Raw genomic sequence first — 11,801 nt, 5'->3', positions numbered from 1 at the left:
AGCCTTAAAGCCCTCAGCGTGCTAAGTAATGCGTGAAACCACCTCGCTGACGCAGATCGTCTGGCGACACTAATGACGCTGTTGGCTGACAGAAGCTTACCCTGACCCACACACTTTACATGCACTCATGCCTTTTAATCCTCGCGACCACCCGCTGGGGTAGATCCTATGATCAACCAACCCCATTTGTTCAGATGGAAAAATGCAGCGGACGGGTGTCCATGAACTTGCTGACAGTCACACAGCTAGTGAGGGGCAGAGCCAGAAAACAGACTGAGGCAGTCCGGTTCCTGGGCTCTAACATTATTTAACATACACCCACATAGAACTCAGATAAATGGACTCCTCCCTAAATTTTAAGCAGCCGGAAGGTAACAGTTGCCATTTAGTAGCACCTCCCGATGATCCGGAAAACAGGACTGTGTTTTATTCCACTGTATCGGTGTCACAAAGGAGCTCTACTCTCTTAACTGTATCGACGTAACAGCTTTGGGTTCAAACGCTCCACACTAAGGGATGGGACGTATACAGGCCAGATTAACTGCTTAATGCAAGTCCGTAAGCCTACAGATGAGTGCTTTTAAAATATATGTTTACAAGTCTGGCTATGGGGCGGCTGGGTGGCTAAGTTGGTTTATAAACGTCTGCCTTCGGACTCAGGTCATGACCCCAGGGTCCTGGGATTGAGCCTCACGTTGGGCTCTCTGCTCAGCAGGGAGCCTGCTTCTCCCTCAACCTCTCCCGGTCCCCCAGCTCATGCTCTCGACCGCTCTCTCTCAAATAAGTAAAATCTTCAAAAAAATAAAAATAACTAAAAGTCTGGCTAATTAGGGGTGGCTGAGCCCCATGTTGGCTGCCGAGCTTACTTAAATAACTAAACAAACTTTAAAAATCACCCAATTTAAAAGAAAGAAAGCCCGGCTAACATTCTTCAAACTTGCAGGTTTTATCTTGGCACATCATTAGGCACAGATCGGCTTGATAACATGGGTGGATTTATTTCTTAAGATTCGAGTGCAAACTTAAAAACAAGAACCAAGCTTTTCATTAAGAATAAACACAAAAATCGAAGTAACAATCCCGTGATCATGCATTTTAACAGAAAGTACAAAATATGAATACATTCTAATTTGTAACTACATTTGAAAATTAAAATATTCCTCTGGAGTTCCAAATACCACACAATCATTAACCTGTTCTCGTCACCTCAGAGATGTTTGTCATGTGCTATCAGGAAAACATAGGCAAGGATTATTATTAATCAGTTTTTATGCCCGAAAGAAACATTACTCTCCTTAACTTCTGACTCTTTGAATCATTCACCTGTATCTCAGTTCTGAAAAGCCATACAATTATACCTCTGCTCTAGGAAAAAAAAAAAAGCAATACAAGTATCAAGGAGGCAAGATATTTTCATGTCATTAAAGCAAAAGTCACAAGTGTTCGACTTAGAAATGTACAGAATTGTAGTAAATTTTTTAAGTACAACTTCATTTGATGGCTGACATGTCATAACAACAGCGAACAATTTAAACAGGTATAAAAATGTAGGATTAAAATCTTTAGGCTTAAATACTTGAAAAGTCACTATGAATATGGACAGATCAGTTTATATAACCACGTATTTTTTTTTTCTGATGAAAAATCAGGGGGTAGTGGCATCTCCCTGGTCCCTTAACAATATTTGGATTTTCTCAAAGAATTAGCACCCAACTTTAAGTGTTAATTCCATGTTTCTAAAGGGCCTATACAACAGATTAGTTGGCAGTGTTCTAGCTTTCAGGAGATGGGAATGGGCAGGGGTGCAAACATTGGAGCATGCATGCATTCACATCTTTAAAATCGCCACTCCAAATGGGAAAACAATTCACACATTGAAAAGATCTAAGGAAATCGTCCTTAAAGGATCACCAGTGGGCCAGAGCAGAAGCTGAATAGTAGTCTACTTGATGGCAATGGTTTTCCGCTCTTCAAAGGCAAGTTGGGAAGAATGAGAACACTCACATCCGCAGAGTTTCAGAGAGCACTTGCCTCGAATTTGACACTGCAAACACTGAACAGAAACCTTTACAAAAACCTTCATTCTTGCTTAAAACAACACCGGATTATTTTTTTCCTTGTCACCACCATATACATAACATTTAAATATTTTCATTATAAATATCTTAGAGCAAAAAGAATGTATTTTGTTGCAGTGGTGGTCCACATCTGTACAAAGCAATGTAAGCAACATATATATATATATGTTGCAACATATATATATGTATGTATATGTATATGTATATATATAAAATGATTAAGAAAAAAGTGCAAAGAATAACAGTATTAAGAATTTTTGCTTTTTACAGTAACTATGGTTCAAGTGTGAAAACCTGTCAAATACAGAATCCCAGCTTTTAATAAAAGATTCAAAAAGAAGCCCACATGCCAAGTTACTGCACAAGTATCAGCCCCTTACAGAGTATCTTCCCTTTGCCCAAATTGAGCATTTCCAGTTTCTAAACTCTTCCCACAATCAGGAAAATAGTGGTAACAGTGTGTTCTTCCCCTTTCACTTCCCCAAACTCATCCAAGTTAAGTCATCGCTCAGAGATTCAAACAAGATATTGGGGAAGTCAGTCATCATAACCCGCTTTGCTCAAATTAAAGCTAAATGAAAGGCTTTCTGAAATAAACTACGAATCAACAATCAAATCAGCAACAGCGAACAGACTTTCAGTTCCAAGTGCAATTTAATACAAGGACATTTAAAAATCAATCCCTGTTATCAAAGGTAAATTCAGAATTGAAATCCTTTCCCAGGTTCAGTGCTATGCAAGGGTCAGAATTTTGAACAAAGAAAATGCTTTTTGTCAAAACTGGATTCACTTTTTATCATCTTACTCTTGGTCTCAGCCTTTTCTTTTGAACAGACAGACAATTTTTGGCAGTCTTTAAAATGTATTTTACCCTTAATCATTCAAATAATTAGTTACTGATTTTAAGACCTCCAAGTTTCAGAAAAGGAGTTCAATTTCCCTTTAAAAATATATTACTCAATATTTTTGGTGTGTTTAATGTTGTTGTATTCAGCCTTCGGGCACTGTATTATTCACAATATTACAATGATTCTACGTCTAACCTATGCCAACAATTATGAATCTTAAAATGGTTTCCAAGGTACTACTATTTGATTCAGTCTATTATATTACAATTGAATTTTGCCTTCAAGATAAATGGTTGGAAGAGAATTTTAAAGCCCTGCAGAACTTCTGCTTTGAATAGTGTTGATAATATTTTATTTTGTCATGCTTAATATTTTAAGCTTCTTCTGAACTAGGAAGACAATAATCATTGGAAGATGCAAATTGCCGCAAACTACATTCTATTCCAACTCCAATTTATTTTGTTCCACATTAAATATTTTCCTTTAAGAAAAGAAGCATATCTTAGGCTAATTTTTAAAAATGGCATTTTTGCTCTAAAATTAATAACACAGCTAAAGGGAAACAACTTTTCAATTTCAGCTTCACGAGAACTAGGCAAAACTAAGTTAAAGTACACTTAATGACTATTTTAATCACTTTTGGTTTTTTTTTATTACGTCTTTAGAATGATATACCCCTTCCATCCTAACAGACAGCTCAACAAGGCTTAAAACTCTAGAACTGAAAGACCACCAGGCCACTTCTGGTGCAGCTGTCAATGAGAGGGCAGCATTCTATTTGCCCCCATACATTCGCTCAATGTCTTTGAGGTAATGGTTCTTCAGCTCCTTCCTCTTCAGTTTGAAAGCATCGGTGACCAAACCAGTCTCAGGCGTCCAGGGCTCTGGACTTAGGCGAACCTTGATTGGAATTTCAAATCGCTCCAATTTCACTGAAATGAGAAGGGAGGAGGGAGGAAGGAGGAGAGAGGGAGAGGTAGGGGAGAGGGGAAGGGATGGTTAATTAAGGCTATCAGTACCTTACAAGTTCAATTTCGTTGTAGAGTTCTCAAAGTGTACATAAATCATTTCAGCTGCATGTAGTTTTAGCCTACATGGGTCTTGTTCTTGTTTTTTTATTCTACCGTATACGTAGACACCCTCCTCTTTTGAGTCTTCCTATTTGGTGTTTTCTCTGCCCGGGCTGGTCTTCTGGGTTGGTAGCTGCGTGCCTCACTTCCTTACTTCATCCGGGTGTCTCAGATGCCACTCCCCAGGGAAGGCCTCCCGGACCCTTCGGAATAGGAGTCCCTGTGTTCTCTTTGCCTCTCTATCCTCCAGCATTACACTTTCTTCAAAATGCTTCTCACCACCCAGCAGATTGTACACCCCGGTCTCACCTACTAGAACACAAGCTCCAGGAAAGCAGGAGTCTTGTTTTGTTCCCTGCCATCCACGGGGCTCCATCAAGAGCCCTCAATAAATGCGTACATACGTATTCATTCGTTCTGCAGAAAACTACGCCTCTAGACAACCGTTCTTCAGGAGCTTTATTCAACGCTCAAAAGAAGAATCAAAAGGGGGCTGGTGAATTTCACACTTCAGTGGGATGAGGATTTGAGGCAGCGCGTACTGCATCCGAGTGAAACTCAGCGTGAGCGGAGAGATGGGTAAGAAAAGGCGGCCTCGGAATCAATCAATTGAGCACTCCGTAATTTTAAATTCAATTATATTCCAACAAGCAAGCTACTTAGTATTAATACAAGCTCATCCCTAAAATCCTGAAGGCCCGTCAACAGCAACGTCAATGTACAGATGAGCGTTATTTTACACGCAATGAGGGAAAACAGCGACCGTGACGGTGCACGCGCCTGCGTGTGTACAGTCTACTGCTAAACAGCCCAGGTGTCTTCAGAAACAACTGGGCTTCTGGGACAGGCACCAAAACCTCAAATTCATGGAAGTGTTTGACCTAATACTGGTCTGGAGGTTTAGGAAAGCTTGCTTCGATTACTGAATTTCTCATTAAAATGAGAGAAAAATAGAAAGCTGAGTGTGGGAAAATCATCTTTCAAATTACACAGAACCAAATTCCTAAAAGTAATCCCTGAACAGGCAGTCAAAGAACATGAAACTTGCTCAAATTCACCCTGTCTACTCTGTTGACACATCACAGCTCAGTTCCGAAGTAAGCCCATCTGCTCCCCAAGGTCACATTTGGATCTCAAGGAAACACTTACGTTCTCAAGTACAGATTTGGCTCTAGAACCTTTTATTTCTTATTACTTTCCTTATTTGCATAGGCCCTATTCATGAAAGTCACTACATTTCATTTTTATTAGCGAAAATCCTGTTAAAAGAGGGGGGAGTCTACATGAGAGACTTCATTTTGGGAACTCCTAAATATTATCTAGTACCACAAGCTTTAGAGAACAATGGGCAATCACTCAGCCTCTTATAAACAGGATACACTGCCAGCAAGTGAGAAAGAGTGGGGGAAAGAAAAAACAAACAGTATTTTACACATGGCATTTTATCGGAATTACCTACATTATGAAATATAGCCTGCAGGTGGCAGCAAAGGTCAACATTTCAGGCCATTGGTACTTATCAAACCACCACAAAACTACTAATTTATATTTTTCTCTTTTAAAGGAGACTTTATTATTATTATTATTATTTGAGAGAGAGGGCACACCTACAAGTGGGTGGGGGGAGGTGAGGGGCTCAGAGAGAGAGAGGGAGAGAATCTCATGCAGGCTCCATGCCTAGCATAGAGCCCAACAGAGGGCTCAGTCCTATGACCCTGAGATCATGACCTGAGCCAAATTAAGAGTCCAGCGCTTACCTGACTGAGCCACCCAGGCACCCCTATTACTTTGTATTCTTATTAAATACTACCTATACCTGAAACCACGCCCATAAGGGTTAACCAGGTTGAAACTAACAGGAAACTTAAAGCTTGTTTTTCAGAGACCTGTTTCTCCCGAATCAGCTCCTGTTTCTTTCCAGACCCCACTAAGGAATCCACTCTGCCTGTGGGCAGAGGCATAAACTGAAGGTCACGGGTATGCTTCCAGCCTATGAACGAGCAAGGCTCTGCATTCCTTCCCCGAGATAAGGAGCCCAAGATCCCATCCAGTTTCTACTGGTTCACAGACCTTGCACCTAGCCCCTCACCTTGTCCTAACATGACCTCCTGAATGCAGGGGCCAAATTTTGTCTCATGTTAATGTTAAGTCTCTACGCTAACAACACAGGATGCACATTTCAAATGTTTGCTCAAAGTGCATTGCTCTGTCTTTCTTAAAGAAAATCATAACTTACCAGTGCTGGGGAGGCATAGTTGGTTAAGCGTCCGACTCTTGGTTTCGGCTCAGGTCATGATCTCAGGGTGGTGAGATCCAGCCCCACCTCCCACTCCCCATTCCGCAAGGGGACTCACTCTCCCTCTACCCCTCCCCCCACACTCTTTCTCTCAAATAAATAAATCTGTTAAAAAAGAAAGAGTCGTAAATTTCCCTGCCCTTTTCATCAATATGTATGTAATCCCAACCCCTATAAACGTTTAAAAAAAACACAAAAAACAACCTTGTCCTCTTCTAAACAGGTAGTAAAGGAACATGAAACTTGCTCAAATTAACCATGTCTATTTGCTGAATCATTACAGCTCAGTTATGGGGAGGTGTCTGGAACTGTGGGATCACTATATTGTACCCCAGAAATTAACATAATGCTATATGTTAACTATACTTGCATTAAAATAAAGTTAAAAAATAAAAATAAACCTTTGTGGATGTTGGGTGCTACTTCTAATTAATTGTGTTTTTTGAGTGTTTGTTGTTTCCCTATAAAACTCGGCTGGGTACTGAGTTCTCCTGGTCTCCCTGAATATCTGCCTATGACTCTTCAAACCAAGGCTTCCAACTTCTCCCCAGTCTTTGACTTGAAATCAGTTAAAATGAAAACTGCCCTTTACCTCAAGCCCTACAAACTGACACTAGACTGCCTGACGTGAGCGTCAGAAAAACCGCCACGGCAGCTCACCTTTAGACAACCCTCTCACCTGTTGCTGTGTGGGCCACTCAGAAAGATCACCAGAGACACTGGAACTGCAAACCAGGAAAATCTGTCAGATGGTCACTGCCTGTCCTCCCTCCAGCTAAAGGTGCTGCAGGCCTGACATCTAGAAATCTTCTCACGGGCAATACTCGGGACTCAGACACTGGGTTTCTAATTTGCCCCCGCCACTACCATGTCTTTTTCCTTTGTTTCCATAGAAATGCCACTTATTGATTACTTGATTGCTTGCATAATACAGGCCTAAATTTGAGAGCCCACCTGCACCACCGCCTCCTGAAATGCGGCAGCTTTTTAACTGAACTGACCATCTCTCAAGACTAAGCCTGCTGCATGAGACAGGGAGCACACTTCCTCCCGAAGACCCAGAACAGAACAGCTGGACTCCAACTACAAGGGAACAATGCTGACCTGTGTGATGCTTTTCTAAGAAAAATCCTGGTCAAAAGGGACATCTTCCCACTACTTCTAACCAGCCCTGGGGGAGCCTTGTCTTGGCAGTTGGAAAATAAGAGAAATCTATTGATTTAAAAATTTGGTCCCCCTTTCTCTAGTCACAATCCCAAAGAAACCCAGTCACTGCACTAACCCCCTTAAACCTTTTTACCAAACAAAAAGGGAATGAACACCACATGGGAGTTCACGTGCCTGGTTACCAGGAGGATAGAATTTGATGTTTGTTGGGAAGAACATTTTTCTACCCTGGTGGGGAATTGGGGCCCATGAACACATGATGAAGAATCTATCACCTTAGGCGTGTTCACCAACAAAACTGCTCTTGTTACTGTTGCCAACAAAAAGAAAATACATTCGTTAGCCAAGGTAGTGTTGGATCACTGCATTGCTCTGGACTGTGTTATCCTTGCAAAACAGGCTAGGATATGTGCCATTTCTAACCAACTTGCAGTGTTTATATATTCTAAGTAAAACTCAATTAAATAAAATCAGAGAGCATGCCACTTGGCTGCAGTGAATTTCCCCAGAGCTGTCTAGAGAAACTGACTGGTTTACTGGACACTTTTCCTGGACTCCTGAAAGCACTAGGTCAATGTTACAGGGACTACTAAGATTTGGGTTTTGGGGTTATAGATTTATTACCCAAAGTTGGGTCTGGTTAGGTATCTCACACTTCTGTTTCAAACATGAAGAGGCCATGTATCCAAGATGCATGATTTCAGGCAGATTTAGCTGAACACAATCAAGACTATTTTATACTTTTTGCATTCAGTCTCTGAAATTGTCATTAGAAACAGAAGTATGGCAAGAGAAATATTTTGTGGCACAGGAAAATAAGGATTTATAAAATGAAGCTAATGATTATTGTATATTATAGAAATCATTAATTGTTTGATTTCATGCCTCAGTCTAGGAAAGTTATGAGGACCCAGCAGGCCCTAGAATTTTATTCTATTTTTCACCTGATTGTGATCCAGGTTGACTTTCCCCATTATTGCTTTTACATAGGGAAATGTACAATGATAAATTATTTAAGTTGCACTTTCCCCATTAGTACATTCAGAGAGTGACTAAGAATAACAGCTTATTGGCTGAAATACTTTTTGAAATACTACATTAAAAAATTAGGATCTGTATCAAAGAAAATTCTGGTAGTCTGATGACAGTAATCTAGAAAGTGTGGTATATCAATAATACTATAACTGACAAAGCCATTTTTAAGAAGAAAACATTAAGTCCCTGTTTCTTTGGTCATAAAGTAACTTAACTTTGAATCTATGTTAATAAGCCATCTGTTATTTAAAACTTTATAGTGTCCAGAGTTAACTGTAAGAATGTTCTTCTTAGGGGGCGCCTGGGTGGCTCGGTTGGTTAAGCATCTGCCTTCAGCTCAGGTCATAATCTCAGGGTCCTGGGATGGAGCCCCAGGTCAGGCTCCCTGCTCAGCGGGGTGTCTGCTTCTCCTTCTCCCTCTGCCTCTCCCCCCTCTCATGCTAGCACTCTCTCCCCCCCCCTTTCTTTCAAATAAATAAAATCTTTAAAAAAAAAAGAACATGATTCTTGGGGAAAAATAGTTTTTTAACTTCAAACTGGTAGCTAATATTACAAACTAATAAGTGGAACCTAAGTAGTTAATTTAAAAGAATAAATTATAGCAGCCTAGTTAGGGAAATAGGGGTGCTTGTGTATCTCTGATAAAAGCATAAACTAGTCTACAGTTTTTCTGGGGGCTGAGGAAGTTATATGGCAACAGAGTGGAAAAAAGCCTTTAAAATATACATTTCCTTTGACTTGGAAATTCCATTTCCAGGAATTCATACTAAAAAAATAATTAAATAAGTAAATAATTGAGTATACATGATATGTGTTATATTTGTTTACAGTGTGGGGGGGGAGAGGAACTCGCATCAAAAGTCCAACAAAGACTTAAGTGGATACTCCTATACTGGAATACTATTTAGCTATTAAAAAATGACAATGCAATTCTGTATCTACTGACTTAGAAACATGTCACTGACGCTGACAGGTTGGGTATGTATACCTGAAAAAAATGTAACATCACCACCCAAAGATAATTACTAGAAAGTGATTTTTTTTACTTCCTCCTTTATAATTTTCTGCTCTAATATTCTATGATGGATATACATAACCTAATCAGGAAAATGATGCTTTCATTTTTTAGGAGGGGAAGCAACGAGGTTAAAAGCTTCCTATTAAACATGAAGAGTTCACAGATTCTCTCTGTTCCTTTGGAAAATAATTCAAACAGTTTAAAATAATTTTTAAAATTAAAAAAGGTAGTAACCACAAGGAAACAGCTGAAATGAGAGCAAGAGGACACTGAGAGTTCAACAAAATTTTGGAAGACCCGAAGCAAATGGACTAGCGGCAACTAATGGGGAGTTGAGGGAGCTAAAAACTAATTGCCAAAAAAAATAAAAAATAAATTAAAAAACTGTAAAAGCTAACGGCCAACAACAGAGGACACCAGTGAGAGGCAAAAGGGCCTCCTGAGCCCTGCCTCTGAAGACAGAGGTGAAGGATACACTGAAAGAAGAGTGCTGGCCCCCAGCCTGCTTTCAGAGGACAGTTCTTCTCCCTCATCTTGCTCTTCTCCAGGCTTTTTTGGAAAGGCTGAACCAGAAGGAGTCTGGGCTCCAAGGACACTAGGTACGATAGAAGGAGGGAGTAAAGCTGAAAACAAAAGGATGCTGTGAGGGTAAGAGGCACCCACCCCACCCCCCACCCCAGCCCCTTTCCAATTTCCTCTTTTTGGCTCCCCGCATAGGCAGTCAGGCTAATATCCTCCAGGCAAGAGACTCAAGAAGTCTTCTTCACAGAAATGGGATGATTTAAGATGCTAACTTTGAATAACCTGTCAGTGAAGCCCAGGAAGCTTTCCGAACAGTATTTTAGTGCCTTGTTCCCAAATATGAATGGACAGACAAGGATCCACAGGTATTAGAAGAAGCTATGACCAAAACAAGCAGGAAGTGGAACTTGGAGGAAACAAACAATAACAGGGGAAGAATTGGTCAGGAAAGGAATCCCTTGAACATCCTCGGGGGAATAAGAGACAACACACTGAGTGCATTCATGAAAGAGCAACAGGATGCTATTAAAAGAACTTGGAGAAAATGAGAAAGAGCTCTTGAAAATTAAAATTCTGATACTGGAAGTTGGAAATTCAATAGACAGAAGAGATGATAAAGTGGAGGGACTCTGTTAGAATGTAAAACAAAAAGGACAAGATAGAAAACAAAAGAAAAAAAGATAATAAAACTAAAAGATGAAAGCAGGAGGTCCAACAGCCATATAAAAGTAGTCCCAGATAAAGACACAAACACACAACTTGGGGAGAAAAACTATAAAAAGAAGAGCGAACAAGCAAACAAACAAAAAGATAAATGGATATTTCCCAGAATTAAAGGGCAGAGATCTATAGACTGAAAGGACCCACATCAAGTTACTATACGCAACGATAAACAAGAAGAGATACATACCAGGGCACCTCATCATGAACTTCCAGAACAAAGATGGACCATTCCAAACACAGGCTACATGACCAGTTAGCAGGGATGTTGTAACACGCAATAAAGAACTAGATAGGTTATTCTACTATATGACATTTAAGGATCTTTCCAACATATAAATATATAAATATATATATATAATGTATATATCTAACATGCATATATATAATTTATACTATATATATATACATATATATATAAATTTTTTCAAGATGCAGGTTTTTAAAACCCTGTACTTTATGATGAAAACAAAATAATTAAATAGACATCCCAAAGAGCCTAATGTACAAGACATCATTAAATGACTTCTAGGGACTTCAATAGACAAGCAATTTCTTACTTACTGGCATTGGCAGCTTCTCTAATTTCTTTCAGTATTTCAGCTTCCATGGCAGGGTTATTGCAGATATCAACCCAAGATCCTTCCACTCCTTTCTGTTGTGCCAAAAGTGTCAACCTTTTCTGATTAGGAACCACAAAACTAATCACGTAGGACTGATCACTAAAAAATTAGAAAATAACACAAAATGGAAATTAAAGCATTGAGAACAATTATTTATAAGTTATTGACTAGAACAGTACACATAATTCCAAATATATATTTATCTTAAGTGTCACAGTTTCATTAAGAAGTATAAAACCCAGGGCACCTGGGTGGCTCAGTCATTTAAGCATCTGCCTTCAGCTCAGGTCATGATCCCAGTGACCTGGGATTGAGCCACACATTGGGCTCTCTGTTCAGCAGGGAGCCTGCTTCTCCCTCTCCCTGCTGCTCCCCCTGCTTGTGCTCCGTGTGTGTGTGTGTGTGTGTGTGTGTGTGTGTGTGT

At 39.9% G+C, this 11,801-nt stretch overlaps 1 protein-coding gene across 8 annotated transcripts in view; it reads right to left on the bottom strand.

Moving 5' to 3' along the window:
• Positions 1 to 973: 973 nt before the first annotated feature.
• The window catches only part of ACSL4 (acyl-CoA synthetase long chain family member 4), a 78,257-nt gene continuing 67,429 nt past the window's right edge, over positions 974 to 11,801 (bottom strand). For all 8 annotated transcript variants that reach the window (XM_040629195.1, XM_040629204.1, XM_040629211.1 and 5 more), the window contains 2 exons: positions 11,319 to 11,476; positions 974 to 3,858 (listed from right to left, as the gene is read on the bottom strand). In XM_040629195.1, the coding sequence (XP_040485129.1) occupies positions 3,701 to 3,858; positions 11,319 to 11,476 (316 nt within the window). In that variant the 3' untranslated portion in view covers positions 974 to 3,700. The remainder of the gene's footprint in view (positions 3,859 to 11,318; positions 11,477 to 11,801) is intronic.

Source organism: Ursus maritimus (genome assembly GCF_017311325.1).
Source record: "Ursus maritimus isolate PB19 chromosome X unlocalized genomic scaffold, ASM1731132v1 scaffold_X1, whole genome shotgun sequence".
Classification (NCBI taxonomy): Eukaryota; Metazoa; Chordata; class Mammalia; order Carnivora; family Ursidae; genus Ursus; species Ursus maritimus.
Note: the sequence above shows the minus strand (reverse complement) of the source record. Positions and strands in the feature narration are given on the sequence as shown.